Source organism: Rattus norvegicus, chromosome 9 (genome assembly GCF_036323735.1).
Source record: "Rattus norvegicus strain BN/NHsdMcwi chromosome 9, GRCr8, whole genome shotgun sequence".
Lineage (NCBI taxonomy): Eukaryota > Metazoa > Chordata > Mammalia > Rodentia > Muridae > Rattus > Rattus norvegicus.
Genome location: NC_086027.1, coordinates 69,188,758 through 69,206,414, shown reverse-complemented (window position 1 = coordinate 69,206,414; position 17,657 = coordinate 69,188,758). Strand labels below are relative to the sequence as shown.

The following is a 17,657-nucleotide window of genomic DNA, read 5'->3' as shown; positions in this document are numbered from 1 at the left end:
TATTAATTATATTATAGACAATAAAATCAAGCTATAGACATGTACACTGCAGGTGTACCGCTTAATCACTAATATCGACTCTCCAAGTACACAGAAGACTATGACAGGAAGAGTTTGAGTTTGAACCAGGTACAGAAAGTCCCAAGGCAGTGTGAGCTACAAAGTAAGACTCTGTCTCAGAGAGAAAAATAAAACAAAATTAGGGAGGTGGATTTGGTTTCTTTTGTCCCTATTACAAAATATTAGATTGTGGGCAATAGATATAACAATTAAATGTTTAGCTTTAATACTTTACAAAACAAAACAAAACCTATTTTAAAGTATAGACTGACAGTCTTTTTTTGTTTACATTTCAAATGTTATCCCATTTCCTGGTTCCCTCCATAGACCCCCCTATCCCATCCTCCCTCCCCCTGTTTCTATGAGGGTGTTCCTCCACCCACCCTCCCACCCCTTCTCACCCCCGGACAGGCTGACGGTCTTAAACTTGTCTGATTTTCCTCTTTGGTGTTTGTGGTGATGAGGACTGAACTGAACTTTGCATGTGCTAAGTAAACATGCCTGGACTACAGCCCCACTGTAATTTTTTAAAAAACCAAATAAAAATTAGTACTAGGGAAGTGGCTCAGTTAGTAAAGTACTTGCCTTGAAGCAAATATGAGGACTTGAGTTCAATTCAGAGAACCCTTGTTTTTAGAAGTGTCAGGGGAAGTGGCTAGCCAGTCTAGCCTACTTGATAGGTTGTAAGCCAATAAAAGATTGCCCCCACCAAACACTGACAGTGCCAGAGAAATGACTCCCAAGGTTGTCCTCTGACCTCTAAATGCATGAACAACTGTCCTGCCCACAAATAAATCAGCAGGGTTCTTGTGAAATTATGAGACTAACTCTCTACCTACTGTGGTAACAAGGCACCTGGGTTCTTGCAAAAAATAAAGAAATAAAGTATACTTGAAGCCAGGCAGTGGTGGTACATGCCTTTAATCGCAGTATTAGGGAGGCAGAGGCAGGGGGAATCTTGGAGTTCAAGGCTGTTCTACAAAATAAGTTCCAGATCAGGCAGGGCTACACAGAGAATAGAGCTGGTGCAAAACTAAAGGCACTAATTCTGAGCCCCACAGAGCTCTGTCTTATTCTGAACCTTGTATATGTTAGGCAAGAGCTCTAACACTATGCTATATTCTCCTAGCCCTTTTTAAAATTTTAAGACAGGATTTCACTAAGTTGTCAGGCTAGCTTTGAACTCACTCTGTAACTTAGGCAAGTACTGAACTCACAACTCCCCTGCATTAACTTCCTGAATGGGCAGAATTACAGGTTTACATACTAGGCCCAGCTTATTCTGTATGTTTGCCTTTTTTCCTTTTAATATTTGAAACAATATTTCACTTTGTAGCCCAGAAAGCTTCAAAGTCTCCATAGCTGATCTTGAACTCTCCTGCTGAACTCAGCTACTGAGCTAGGGTTACAAGAATGAGCTCCCCGCTTCCGTAACTGTCCTGTGGTAACAATCACGCTTCTTGACAATTCTCTCATCCCTTAGTGGTGTTAAGTTTACAATGTTAAGATGACAGATTGGTCCCATTGCTTCTGACACCCTCCCCTTATTCATGTGAGTTTCAAGGACTGAACTAGGTTGTGGGGACAGAGGAAGACTGAATGAATGTGTAAGGAGAGAAGGAAGTCGTGAGTGAATACTTATGGTTGACAGGAACATAGCCTTGCCAAGGACCTAATGCCTCACAACATGGAAAGTCTTCCCCTGGTTCATGCTCAGATGTTGACATTTTTCTCTCCTGGATGATTACAGCCGGAGACTGCCCCTATAGAGAGCTCTTACCAAAATTAAATAAACTGCCTCCTCGACATACATGTATAAAATAAACTGGCTGAATTTCTGGGTTGCTGTGGCCTTTCCATCAGAGAGCATGGCCCACTTATTTCCACCTTCTCTGTGTGTCTATCATTTCTTTATCCCCCCAACTCCATCCCTAAAGCCATGCAAGGTTGAAGCATCAGGTGATCAGACTAGCACACCAAGTAAAGCTATCCACTGAGCCATCATCCTGGCATTGGTTGAATTAATTTTAAAAATGAAGATAACCATATCATTACTATGGAGGTTAGGGAATAATTCACAATGTTTAAATTTAAAAGTATATATTTAATACTGGGATATTATTATTTTTCTTTATCCTTAAACTTATGTTAACAAAGATTACAGCTTCTAGAATAGTGGACTGACTTCTAAGAATCAGTGGCCATTAGGATTAGAAAGATAAAAATTTCCTGATACCGGTATGAGGAAACACAGCAACATTTAATAATTTGATTATATAATGTACATATTTTATAATTAGAGTCTTAACATTAGGTTTAGGCTATGGATAATAAGTACCATTCATAGGATGATTTTAGTAGCTTAAAATTTTATATACAGAAGGAGTCTCAACATAAAGACAGTTTTAATGATATAATGTATTTGCTATTCAGTTTTATTCTCTCAGAAATATAAGGTTGGAGAAATAGCTCAGTGATTAAACTGCTTGTTGTGTAAGCATGGAGTCCTGAACTTGATCCTCAGCATCTATGAAAGAACTGGGTAGGGTATTGTGCACTTGTAAGGCCAGTGCTGGGGCAGTGAAGACAAAAGCATCCCTGGGACTCAGTGGTGAACTTTAGACTAGCCAACTCCAGGTCCCAGTGAGAGATTCTGTCTTAAAAAGCAAAGTGGACAGTTCCTGTGAAGGGCAACAGATGTTGACCTTTGGCCCTCACACTTACATGCATGTATACACATACACACACACACACACACACACACACACACACACACACACACACACACACACAAAGACACACATTTAAAATAATCATCTTTTTGAAGAAATATAAATTCTTTTGGGACTTATGAATAACTTGTAATATAAATGGAGATCCCCATTGCCCTTAGTTCTGGGGATCATATCCAGGGCATTGTGCATACATAGGGAAACTTTTATATGAGTGAACTTTTTGAGGGGTTACCCAATCTGCCCTAGAATTACTAATTTCCCATCCCAGTCTTTTGAGTATTTGGAAGTACAGGTATAAGCCAAACCATTTGGCTTTATAACTGGATCTTCAGGTTTTTTTGTTACTTAAACTAGGAATAATAAGTCTATTTATTTTTAAGTGATGGTTTTAATGTAATTTTTTGCTTAAATTCTGGGCAATGATTCTCCAAGATTTAAATTACTAAGAGCATTAGAAATTCAATTCTAGGGGCTGGGGATTTAGCTCAGTGGTAGAGCGCTTACCTAGGAAGCGCAAGGCCCTGGGTTCGATCCCCAGCTCCGAAAAAAAAGAACCAAAAAAAAAAAAAAAAGAAATTCAATTCTAGATATCACTTAAAGTCCATCTACTTAATACATCACCTCAGGAGTATCGATTGCATAAGCACATTATAGCTTAATAGAGAATAAATGAAATCATATAAATAAAGACCTATCAATTACATATGCTAAGACTTGACTCTACTATTCTTCAAACTTCAGAATACTTCGAAATAGCATTCTGTAGGCCAGTGGTTCTCAATCTGTGGGTTGCAACCCCTTTGGCAAACCTCTATCTCAAAAATATTTACATTTTAATTCATAGCAGTAGCAAAATTACAATAATGAAACAGCAACAAAAAAAATTTTATGGTTGTGATCACCACATGAGGAACTGTAATAAAGAGTCCCATCATTAGGAAGATTGACAATTGCTGTTCATACGTATAAATAGCTTATTATTTACCTTTAACAGCTGACAAGGTGTTTGCCCAAAATTATTAATCATCCCTTCTAAGGCTTTTCTTTCCTTTTCATCTGTTAAGGCATCAAGATCCACAGCACCTAAAACAAGAAATCATCAACTCACTATTGTGAAAAACCCTGCATGACACTGATGAATGAAATGCATCAAGGAATGATTAACACATTTTAAACAAAATATGAGTCCTCAAATTATGCCACCAGAGATTAATTTCTTGAAAACACTAAATATGTTTATTTGTGTATATGTGTTTGTTTATGTATGCACGTATGTATATGGGTACATGTGAGAGATCCTACATAAAAAAATCAGGGGAAGAACCACTGAGGAAGAGAGCCTGATGTATACATCAGCTTCCCTGTGTACACACACAGATCATGCACATATCCACATAACACGGTTTAAAAAGAGACAACAGTTTTCTGCCCAAAGCTCTCAAAAAACAGCTTTGATGTTGAGCTAATGTTAATAATTCTAAATGCCTTCTTTCAAAGTTTACTAAAAACAACATTTGTAACGTTCATGAGGATTTGATGCCAGGTGGCAGCGGCACACGCCTTTAATCCCAGCACCTGGGAGGCAGAGGCAGGTGGATCCCTACGGATTCACTAGCCTGGTCCACAGAGTGAGTTCCAGGACTGCCAGAGCTATGTAGAGAGAACTTGTCTTGATTAAACAGAAAATTTGATTTCTATACAAGAAATCAAAAGCATATAATAATTGTTATTTATAATTTAATTTCCATAAGTGTGTATATATATATGCACATGTAGACACACATACATACACAATCTTAAAATCATAAACTTTTACTACAAAATTGAAATAACAGAGGTTTTGTGAACTTCCAACTGAAAAAATATTTTGTTGATGTATTCTTTCCCACGTTAAATATTTAAGCTCAAAATAAAAGTATACATAATAATAACTAAAAAAAAATTTTAAGCTCAAATACCAGGTATAAGAAGTACGGACTAATGCTAACTATTGTAAAAGAAGTGGTATTTTGACTTGTACCTTCATAACTACAGTAGTAGAAGACATTGAGTGCCTCCACTGCAGCTGGCCCTCTCTGTTTGTAACCAAAAATCAGATCTATCCATTCATGAAGATGAGCAGAAACATATTCAGACTCCTAGAAAGAGAACAAATTTAATAATTATTGTATCTTCCCATTAAATTCCTCTTTTTGAAAAGGGCATGGAGCCAGAACGATGCTCAGCAGCTAAGAACACTGGCTTCCCTGCTAACTAACGCATGTCCAATGCCCAGCATCCAATCCACTTGAAGGCTGACAACCACCTCCAACTCCAGGTCCAGGGGATCTGACCACTTCCGCCTTCCTTGGGCACTGCACACACATGGTGTGTAGACATATATGTGGGCAAAACCCTTGTACACAGTTTTGTAAAAGGAGAGTACTGCTTGGTAAATGGAGTGCATTGAGACAGTAACACAATTATCGATGTTATAATTCTCACTACTTCCTCAATTTCAAGTTGGAAATTTACCTAAACATTAGTAAAAAATTTAAAGGTATTAGGTTGGTTTTATTAGGAACTTGGTTAATATTTAGGAAAAATTAAAAAATGTACTCATCCTCAAGTGATTTGATGCAAAAATATAAACTTCAAAACATATAGTTATACCACCTGGGAAAACAATAGCAATCTATAGAGCAGACACGCAGAGAACTAGAATGTTAATACAGGCTGAATTTCCCTTATGTAAAATTATTAGAACCACAAGTATTTGAGGTTTTGCTAGTTGCTGTTTGTGTTGTTTCAGACAAGTTCACACCATGTTGTTAAGGCTGGCCTCAAAGTCATACACTTAGGCTTCAGCCTCCTAATTAACTTAATTGCCACTGGACACAACTCGGACTGTGGATTTTCCCAGATTTTGAAATATTTCTAGAAGATCATTCCTAACCCAAAAATCAGAAATTACAAAGTGTCCCCAAATCTACTGGGTAAAGAAAACAACACAAAAAAGCTATTAACATTCTCCAAAGTCTAGGAGAGTTAATGAGAGAGGTGGAACAAATCTTTGTGGTAGTTTCTTTTGTAATAGTTGTCTAAAAGTTTTCAATTAAAGGAAAAAAAAAAACCTAAGACTTGATTAAAAAGGAAATTTGATTTCCAATATACCAAATATCAAAAACTGTGACACTTATCATTGATTGGTATTTATAACAGATTTGCAAATATTCCATTATAAACTATTACAAAAGGAAAAAAAGAAACCTTTGTTACATATTCATGAATGTATCCTAAGATTTATATCTTAAAATTAAATTACAGTATTGTACTTTCTAGAACAGTAATATACAACAGGGAACAAACTAATCTAGAAAAAAGGTAAACTTTAACTTATCTTTGAAAAACAAATCTGTACTTTAAAAGATATGGTAGCGACTGAACAGAAACCTTACCAGAGCTTTTCTGTGTTTATAAATGAAATCTTCAGCTGACTTAGCCCATCTTGGAAGAATAACATCGTTTACCAGTTCTTTAGAAACTTGTAATTGTCCCAAATTAAATTCTAAGACACATAAAAAATAAAAAAAATCAGAACATTTTCTTTTTAAAAATGATGTAAAACAAATATAAACGAGAACATATAACTAGAAAAAAAATAAATTGACCTGTCTATTGTAATATACTTTAATAAAATACATAAAATATTTTTGAATTGGTTTTTAGAAGGCGTATCAGAGTAAGAATTTCTTTTCTTAGAAAAGCCAGGAGGGGAAATTTGGAAGACGCTCATTGGGTAAATTTTAGCTATTCAATCAAATGCTTAAATTCTTCATCACGTATGTAAAGCCAGGTACAGTGGCTCATGCCAGTAACCACAGAGCTAAGGGTGTAGACAAAAGAATCCTAGCAGCTTGCTGGGTATACAAACCAGCTGGTCTCAAAAACTAATGTGAAGTGGGATTAAAGATAGTGACTTCTGGGTCTGTGCACCAAGCTGACCCTGTGCCACACCTCTGTTCCCAGTTCCTGCTGGGAGAGAGCTGGTCTTCCAGAAGTACTGATACACCTGAGAGCATAGGTGAGACCACCACTTCTGCTCACATTGCTGATCCAAGAGGAACCCGCCTGGAGCCCTCAGGACACAGCAACTGAGGATCAGTCTGAGACAGGATCCTTCCAGTTTCCACCTGGGTCTGGAGCTGACCCTGTGACACAGCTCTCTGTACCCAGATCCTTCTGGGAGAGAGCCAATCTCCCAGTAGTGCTGACATACAGGCTTACAGGAGAGTCAAGCCACTGTCAAACAGCAAGAGCAGCTAACACCAGAGATAAGCAGATGGCTCGAGGCAAGGGCAAGAACCTAAGCAACAAAAAACAAGGCTACTTGGCCTCATCAGAACCCAGTTCCTCCATCACAGCAAGTCCTGGATGCCCCAACACACCATAAAAGCAAGATTATGATTTAAAATCTTATCTCATGATGATGTTAGAGGACTTTAAGAAGGACATAAATAATGCCTTAAGAAATACAGGACAACACAGGTAAACAGGTAGAAGTCCTTAAAGAGGAAACACAAACATCCTTTAAAGAATTATAGGAAAACACAACTAAACAGGTGAAGGAATTGAACAAAACCATCCAGGATCTAAAAATGGAAATAAAGCAATAAAGAAATCACAAAGGAGACAACCCTGGAAATAGAAAACCTAGGAAAGAGATCAGGAATCACAAATGCAAGTATCACCAACAGAAAACAAGAGATTGAAGAGAGAATTCAGGCAGAATATTCCATTGAAAACACTGACACAACCGTCAAAGAAAATGCAAAACACAAAAAACTCCTAAACCAAAACATCCAGGAAATCCAAGACACAATGAGAAGACAAAACCTAAGGATAATAGGTATAGAAGAGAGTGAAGACTCCCAACTTAAAGATATCATAAGACTGAAAACCAAAAGGGTAGGATGGGAAAAAAAGAGATGTAACTAACTGATATCCAGAGTTAATTATGTCATTTCAGGCAATGAAATCCCTTAGCACTATTTTTATTTTCTGTTTTCTTTTTGTATAGTTGGTGTAATTTTAGATGTTTTGGGATTTTGTAAAAGAATACTTATGTACATTTCATTCATTATGTGAATACTGAGGTGTTGTTTGCTCTTTTGAGATAGGATCTCACTATGTAGCTCTGGCTGGCCCTGGAGCTCACCATGTAGACCAGACAAGCGCTGAATCCTAGAGATGCCTGCTTTTGCCATCACACTGGGCACTGTCTGTCTGTCTGTCTGTCTGAGACAAGGTCTTATCTATCTCAGACTGGCCTCAGAATTGGAGGATAGGATAATAGGGATAATATTTTATTTTGATACCTCCTGAGTCCTGGGATTCCCAGTGTTCATAAGCATGTCTGGTTTATATAGGACTAGGGCTCTAACTAGAGCTTTGCTCATGGTAGGCTAGCACAGCACAGCTGAGCCACATCCCAACCCTGTATTTCTTTTTAAAAATGTACATTACAGTTAATAACACACTTTTTTGTATGTATATGATATTATTAGTATTTCCTAAAATCTGACAAATATAATTAACAGACTGTTTTGTGAGAACTTTTTTTCCCTTCTTCCCATTGCTTGCTAGTGATAAACATCATGAGCTTGTATACATTCAAACTAATAAAAGAAAAAGTGGGGAAGAGCCTGGAATACATGGACACGGGGGAAAATTTCCTCAACAGGACACCAATGGCTCATGCTCTAAGATCAAGAATCGACAAATGGGACCTCATAAAATTACAAAGCTTCTGTAAGGCAAAGGGCACTGTCATTAGGACAAAACAGCAACCAACAGATTGGGAAGAAATCTTTACCAATCCTACATCCAATAGAGGGTTAATAACCAATATATACAAAGAACTCAAAAAGTTAGACTCTAGAGAATCAAATAACCCTATTAAAAAATGGGGTACAGATCTAAACAAAGAATTCTCAACTGAGGAATCTCGAATGGCTGAGAAGCACCTAAAGAAATGTTCAACATCTTTAGTCATCAGGAAAATGCAAATCAAAACAATCCTGAGATTCCACCTCATCAGTCAGAATGGCCAAGATCAAAAACTCAGGTGACAACAGATGGCGAGGATGTAGAGAAAGAGGAACACACTTCCATTTTTGGTGAGATTGCAAGCTGGTACAACCACTCTGGAAATCAGTCTGGAGTTTCTTCAGAAAATTGGACCCAGCTATACCACTCCTGGGCATATACCCAAAAGATGCTCCAAAATATACAAGGACACATGCTCCATTATGTTCACAGTAACCTTATTTATGATAGCCAGAAGCTGGAAAGAACCTTGTTGTCCTTCAACAGAAGAATGGATATAGAAAATGTGGTACATCTACACAATGAAGTACTACTCAGCTAGCAAAAAAAAAAAAAAACCATGAAATTCACAGGCAAATGGATGGAACTGGAAAAATATCATCCTGAGTAAGGTAACCCAAACACAAAATAAAACTACACAAATACACACACATGGTATGGACTCACTGATAAGTGGATATTAGCCTAAAACCTTGGATTGCCCAAGATACAATCCACAGACCACATGAAGCTCAAGAAGAAGGAAGACCAAAGTGTGGATGCTTCCATCCTTCTTAGAAAGGGGAACAAAAATATCATAGGAGGAGATATGGAGACAAAGTTTGGAGCAGAGACTGAAGAAAGGCCATCCAGAGATAACTCCACCTGAGGATCCAGCTTACATAGAGCCACCAAATCCAGACAATATTGCTGATGCCAAGAAGTGTATGCAGACAGGAGCCTGATATAGCTTTCTCCTGAGAGGCTCTGCTAGAGCATGACAAATATAGAGGCGAATGCTCCCAGCTAACCAATAAAAACTGAGAATGAAGGAGCTGAAGGGGTTTGCAACTCCATAAGAACAACCAACCAACAATACCAACCAACCAGAGCTCCCAGGAACTAAACCACCATCCAAAGAGTTCACATGGACAGACCCATGGCTCCAGCTGCATATGTACCAGAGGATGACCTTGTTGGGCACCAATGGGTTCTGCCAAGGCTCAATGCCCCAGTGTAGGGGAATGTCAGGGCAGGGAGGAGGGAAGGGATAGGTGGGTGGGTGGGTGGAGGAACACTCTCATAGAAGCAAGGGGTTGGGGGTTGGGATGGGATGAGGATTTATGGACAGGAAACCGGGAAAGGGGATAACATTTGAAATGTAAATAAAAAAATCCAATAACAAAAATGAGGGGAAAAAAGATAGTGACTTCTGGTTTCTACAAATATATGCATGGGTGCATTTGAATGTGTGCACACTCATGCACATATACACAAAACACTCCTCCACATGCAAGTGTCTGTGAACACAGGCATGCAAGTGAAAAGAAAATAGAACAGTGAAGGCACAATAATCCATACTTTAATTGAATCAAAATAAAATATTAACTATCCTAACGCTAAAAATGAACAATGGTTAAAATGCGTTTCATTAGAACTTTGCAGTGTTAACTTACACCTTGAACACACTCACTGAGAGTTTTGCTTTATGGAAGAATAATGTATTATATTCCACAAAGACACTTGCTATTACAACTGGAATTATGACAGAACTTTCTCATGTATGAGGTTTTCTTGTTCATGCATTATGAGAAGAAACAATGTCTTAAAATACCAGTCTTGAAGTATTAGTGTGCTATCTTGAAACACAATATTTCCTATGTCTAGGTACAGTTTAAAGGTCCGGTGACAGGGAACGCAGGGTGCTAGGCTTGTCGTGGGTGACCAGTGTGTGGCGGGCAGCTGTTGGTCTTTGTGTGGTGCACAGTTGTCTCCCTCCAAACGTACTGCAGGACCTTAGCTTCACCTCCACTCACTGTGCCTGAGCGTCATTCCTACTCCGTGTGAGTAGCTCGCTGGTTGGTACAGACACAGTTCTAGAGAGCGAAGTGATAGGGTGACATTTAAGAACGGACACAACAGACCAACAGCCTCATCTTGGTGACATGCTGTAGTTTCAAGCTACTTCGGTTATTTGTAACAAAGAGAAAGGTTAGCTACAAAACCAAACCAAAATATTTGGAGTAATGAGTGAGAATACAGAAAGAAATTGGCCATGATAATACTATATAACCTGTAACTATATTATCTGTAAACTTGAATAAAAAAAAACAAACTAAAATCTTATTGTGCAGTTTTGTGTTGGTTTTATTGCTATTTATTCCTATTAGATAAAACATTTGTCTTCTCCTGCGCAAGTTCCTTTATCAAGCAATTAGATAATTACAGTTTTATACACAGGGACCATGAAGTCACAGGGCTGAAGGCAGCAATTAGCACCAATAAAAATAATGCATTGCAGAGCAAAGAGTATCTTAAGTTTTCCACTCAAATTTAGCCCAACCAGTCCTGCTCTCCCAGAGACGCACTGGCTTTAGTAAAGGACACACCAACTGACTAACAATCTGGCATATTTAGTGTGCTTTAAACACGAATGCAAGGCTGGGGAGAAGTTTGGTTGTGGAGTATTCGCAAACTGTGTAAGTCTCTTGAGTTCAACTGCAAGCATTACACAAGGGGAAAAAAGAAGAAAGGGAAAAGGAAAGAAAAAATAAAGCAAAATAACTATAGAAAAAAATATTTGAACATTTCAAAATGTAATTATCATCATGCATCTCTACTCCAAAAACCTAATTTTTTCAAAAGCTGGAATAACTTAGCCATTATTTTCTATGTTAGCCTTTTGTACATTCCAAATAGAGTAGAAGTCTTCTTTAAAAGGTAAAAGAACATTTTTATCATTGTGAGTTATATGGTCTCTTGTAACTACTCAAGTTGATCATTAATTTCTGAAAGCAGTTATAGACAGGAATACATAAGTAAACTGGTCAATATGTTGTAATGATACTCTAAAAACCTGTTCGCTTGCTCACGGATTGGCTCACTGGCTTTGGTTCGATCACCTGGGAGCCTTGTAATGGCGGTGTGCAGCACAGTGTTGTATCTCATAGATAAGTTCTCTTGTGTGTTCAAACTCAACTCGTTTCTTAGTTTCCTGTATCACCTCTCCGGAAAGAAGACTTGGCTCTGTATGTCCCTCCCCGGTATAAGTGAAATCCTGTCCCTGAGTAATCTACACACAAAACCAACCTTAAAAAAGTATGCAATATTACAGAAAATGTCCTAAAAACTGCTTTTCAGTATTTTTCATTGGAACCTGTTGGAATGAAAATTTATATCCTCCATTTCTTACCATTTTGATTTTCTAGAAACTCTGGGAAATAGAAGAACTCAGGAATAAGTTCTTTTACATCATATGTATTCTCCATAAGTGCTTGCCACGTAGCAGGGATGGAATGGAACTGCCGGTCTGCACAGTCAAACCTGCATGCAGGAGCGAAAGACAAAGTTTACTGGATGAAAACAAAGACATGCAGATCAAGAACATTCAAGCTCTTTTGAAACTTCCACATGACTGCAGCTGGGCTTTCTTAATCTAATTTAATATCTGAAAACAACTTTTATCTTTATGATAATCATCTATAATTCATAGTTTGTTGACAGGAGTTAATACTATCATTATAGTTGTCAAACCAAATATTGCTTTGTTTAAATTAATTGAAAATTAAACTCACTAAAACACGTTCATGTTAATTAAATATAATCTTAGAAGACTTTTAGGCAAAGGTGTCTGTTGAATATGCAGGTTGTTGGTAGAGGGCTTCCCTGGAATGCTCAGGGCCTTGCTCTGGGTTGAACCACCAAAGAATATTAAAGACACAAAATTTGCTGAGTAAATTCATTTAAAAAAGTGAATATGAGTTCTATATTTGAAAAATCAAAGTATATACGAGGCATAGAATTTAATGACTTAAAATCCCAGAATGTGGATGCTGAGGTAGGATTTTTCTAACTACAAGAACAGACTAAAGTACAGAGTGAGTTCCAGGGCAAGGTAGGCTACAGCATGAGAGCTTGTTTGTAAAAGAAAAAAAAATCTGAGTTCAAAATAATTCTAAATATAACAGTACTTATATTTTTAGTTAAGAGATTTACAGAAATGATTCTGAGCTAATAATTAATACATTATTAGCAGAAACTCTTACACTAAAAACCAGAATGTAGGTAGGGACATAGTATTGTAGGTAAGCATCTATAAATTATTTACATATGTTACTAGCTTACTTTAATTAACTTTCTGAGATAAGTTACTTATCTTCTTACTGAACCAGAATTCCCAATCTCACCAACCGGCTAGACTGGCTGGCTAGTGAACTTTGTGGATTTGCCTCCCCAATCCTTAGCACAGATTTTACATGGTATTGGAGATCCAAAATCAGGTCCTCATGCTTTGTATGGTAGACAATCAACAGAGCCAGTTCCTCCACCCATAAATTTTAATTAGTTGATTTAGGTTTCATTATAGGTATAATAGCTGGAAAACCCTCAAGTGGTAATGGTCTAATTTGATTGTGATTTCCTTCATCACAGAAAACATAACATTTGCTTGATTTCTCTTGATACCATGTTTATGGAAAAATTAAGCTATGGGCTTTAGTCTAAAATGGTGAATGGATATTAATGACTAACATAGTTTTTAAAAGACAGAGCTTCATGTAATCCAGCCTTGGACTTGCTATGTAGATGAGGATGAGCTTAAATGCTAGCCTCCATCTCCTAAGTGCTGGGATTACTGTAATGTGCCTTCATACCAGCTTTATACAGTGGCGAGGCACAAACCTAGGGCACCAGGCTTGCTAGGTAAACACCCTATCAACTGAGCTACATCCCCAGCCATTAATTTTACTTTTTGTAAATGCCTATTAATCTCTGACCCATTCATCCAATGCTATTTACTAACATGGGTGCACAAATTTTATGCTGGATAGAAATTTAGGAGCAGAATTGTTAGTGATAATTTCATGTTTAATGTCTTGGAGAATTGTCAGACTGTTTTCTATAAAAATTATTATTTTAAAATTCTACTCCCATTATTTTCTAATTTTACATCACAATGGTTTTTATTCTTTTTTTAACAACTGATTACAAGATGGGAATTGGTTTTGACTTGAATTCCCCTGACGGCTAATGATATTGCAGATCTTTTCATGTGTTAGACACCTGTCTATTATCTATCCATACCCTTTTCCATTTTTAAATTCGATTTTGTATTATCTGGTTGTAAGGATTCTACACATATATTCTAAATACAAGTCCCTTAGTGGACTGTCTTGGTTGTTTCTACTTTCTTGATGGTATCGTATAAGCATACACAATTCATCTTAAAGCTTTGTGAAATCACATTTTTCATAAAATTATAAAAACAAACAAAATAAACCTAGTTATTACTTCCTGTATCTTATGAAGGAAAATCATCTGTCAGTGCAACATTTTATTGATGTTTAATAATGTTAGAGACTGCATCTCTTCTTGAAAACCAAGGATTATTATAATTAAGACATGGTAGAAGGGGACTGGAGAGATGGCTCAGTGATTAAGAGCACTGACTGCTCTTCCAGAGGACCTGAGTTCAATTCCCAGCAACCACATAACAGTTCACATGTATGTATATAACTCCAAGATATGACACATAAACATGCATGCAGGCAAAACACCCAGGCACATAAAAACAAAAACAAAAAACCATTAACAAAAGAGACAGGGCCTTGAATTCCTGGTCTCTCTAATACTTTTAACATGAAGGGGTGTTGTATTTTGTGAAATGCTTTTTCTGCATCATGTAGTTTTATTCTTTGAGTTTGTTTATATGGTGGATTACGGTAATGGATTTTCGTATATTGAACCAACCTTGCATCCCTGGGATGAAGCCTACTTGACTGTGGTGAATCATGGTTTTGATGTGTTTGCAAGAATTTTATTGAGTATTTTTGCTTCGATATTCATGAGGGAATTCAATAAATGGTGCTGGTCTAACTGGCTGTTTGTATGTGGAAATATGAGAATAGACCCATATTTGTCACCATGCACAAAGCTCAAGTCCAAGTGGATCAAGGATCTCAACATAAACTAGATATCCTGAATCTAAAGAAGAGAAAATGGGAAAGAGCCTTGAACTCATTGGCGCAGGGGGAAATTTCCTAAACAGAACTCCAATGGCCCATGCTTTAATATCAAGAATTGATAAATGGGACCTCATGAAACTGGAAAGCTTCTGTAAGGCAAAAGACATAGTCAATAAGAAAAATCAGCAACCTACAGATTGGGAAAACATCTTCACTAACCCTGCATCCAACAGAGGGCTAATATCCAAAACATATAAAGAACTCAAGAAGCTGACCACCAAAAAACCAAACAACCCAATCAAAAAATGGGATACAGAACTAAACCAAAAATTCACAACAGAGGAATCTTGAATGACTGAGAAGCACCTAAAGAAATGTTCAAAGTCACCGCCAGTGAACGTTGATTGTTGGGGGGAGGGCGGCAATGGGGGGAGGATGGGGAGGGGAACACCCATAAAGAAGAGGATGGGGAGGGGTTAGGGGGATGTTTGCCCAGAAACCGGGAAAGGGAATAACACTCGAAATGTAAATAAGAAATACTCAAGTTAATAAAAAAAAAAAAAGAAAAGTTTACTGTTGACTTTATACTAGAAAAGTCCAAAGCTCAATGCAAATGACATGACTATTTGTATGCGACTGAACTCTGAGTAGATCCTTTAAAAAATAATTTGAGGGGCACTCCTGAGGCTGCAGAGCGGAAGAGACCACCAACACTGCTCACCCCTGCCCACATCCCTGGCCCAAGAGGAAACTGTATAAGGCCTCTGGGCTCACGTGGGGGAGGGCCCAGGAGCAGCAGGACACCTGCCAGAGACACCGCCGGACCCTGAAGGAAACAGACCGGATAAACAGTTCTCTGCACCAAAATCCCATGGGAGGGAGAGCTAAACCTTCAGAGAGGCAGACAAGCCTGGGAAACCAGAAGAGACTGCTCCCTGCACACACATCTCGGACGCCAGAGGAAAAAGCCAAAGACCATCTGGAACCCTGGTGCACTGAAGCTCCCGGAAGGGGCGGCACAGGTCTTCCTGGTTGCTGCCGCTGCAGAGAGCCCCTGGGCAGCACCCCACGAGCGAACCTGAGCCTCGGGACCACAGGTAAGACCAAATTTTCTGCTGCAAGAAAGCTGCCTGGTGAACTCAAGACACAGGCCCACAGGAACAGCTGAAGACCTGTAGAGAGGAAAAACTACACGCCCGAAAGCAGAACACTCTGTCCCCATAACTGACTGAAAGAGAGGAAAACAGGTCTACAGCACTCCTGACACACAGGCTTATAGGACAGTCTAGCCACTGTCAGAAATAGCAGAACAAAGTAACACTAGAGATAATCTGATGGCGAGAGGCAAGCGCAGGAACCCAAGCAACAGAAACCAAGACTACATGCCATCATCGGAGCCCAATTCTCCCACCAAAACAAACATGGAATATCCAAACACACCAGAAAAGCAAGATCTAGTTTCAAAATCATATTTGATCATGATGCTGGAGGACTTCAAGAAAGACATGAACACACTTAGGGAAGCACAGGAAAACATTAATAAACAAGTAAAAGCCTACAGAGAGGAATCGCAAAAATCCCTGAAAGAATTCCAGGAAAACACAATCAAACAGTTGAAGGAATTAAAAATGGAAATAGAAGCAATCAAGAAAGAACACATGGAAACAACCCTGGATATAGAAAACCAAAAGAAGAGACAAGGAGCTGTAGATACAAGCTTCACCAACAGAATACAAGAGATGGAAGAGAGAATCTCAGGAGCAGAAGATTCCATAGAAATCATTGACTCAACTGTCAAAGATAATGTAAAGCGGAAAAAGCTACTGGTCCAAAACATACAGGAAATCCAGGACTCAATGAGAAGATCAAACCTAAGGATAATAGGTATAGAAGAGAGTGAAGACTCCCAGCTCAAAGGACCAGTAAATATCTTCAACAAAATCATAGAAGAAAACTTCCCTAACCTAAAAAAAGAGATACCCATAGGCATACAAGAAGCCTACAGAACTCCAAACAGATTGGACCAGAAAAGAAACACCTCCCGTCACATAATTGTCAAAACACCAAACGCACAAAATAAAGAAAGAATATTAAAAGCAGTAAGGGAAAAAGGTCAAGTAACATATAAAGGGAGACCTATCAGAATCACACCAGACTTCTCGCCAGAAACTATGAAGGCCAGAAGATCCTGGACTGATGTTATACAGACCCTAAGAGAACACAAATGCCAGCCCAGGTTACTGTATCCAGCAAAACTCTCAATTAACATTGATGGAGAAACCAAGATATTCCATGACAAAACCAAATTTACACAATATCTTTCTACAAATCCAGCACTACAAAGGATAATAAATGGTAAAGCCCAACATAAGGAGGCAAGCTATACCCTAGAAGAAGCAAGAAACTAATCGTCTTGGCAACAAAACAAAGAGAATGAAAGCACACAAACATAACCTCACATCCAAATATGAATATAACGGGAAGCAATAATCACTATTCCTTAATATCTCTCAATATCAATGGCCTCAACTCCCCAATAAAAAGACATAGATTAACAAACTGGATACGCAACGAGGACCCTGCATTCTGCTGCCTACAGGAAACACACCTCAGAGACAAAGACAGACACTACCTCAGAGTGAAAGGCTGGAAAACAACTTTCCAAGCAAATGGTCAGAAGAAGCAAGCTGGAGTAGCCATTCTAATATCAAATAAAATCAATTTCCAACTAAAAGTCATCAAAAAAGATAAGGAAGGACACTTCATATTCATCAAAGGAAAAATCAACCAAGATGAACTCTCAATCCTAAATATCTATGCCCCAAATACAAGG

General features: G+C 38.2%; 1 protein-coding gene across 9 annotated transcripts in view; it reads right to left on the bottom strand.

The window, feature by feature from the left end:
- The window catches only part of Nbeal1 (neurobeachin-like 1), a 168,607-nt gene that overhangs the window by 31,518 nt on the left and 119,432 nt on the right, over positions 1-17,657 (bottom strand). For 8 of the 9 annotated variants that reach the window (XM_039084849.2, XM_039084852.2, XM_039084851.2 and 5 more), the window contains 4 exons: positions 12,055-12,185; positions 6,233-6,342; positions 4,816-4,933; positions 3,781-3,878 (listed from right to left, as the gene is read on the bottom strand). In XM_039084849.2, coding sequence (XP_038940777.1) covers positions 3,781-3,878; positions 4,816-4,933; positions 6,233-6,342; positions 12,055-12,185 — 457 coding nt within the window. Of the gene's footprint in view, positions 1-3,780; positions 3,879-4,815; positions 4,934-6,232; positions 6,343-12,054; positions 12,186-17,657 lie in introns of those variants that run through there. The other variant, XR_010055002.1, reaches the window with a different exon arrangement.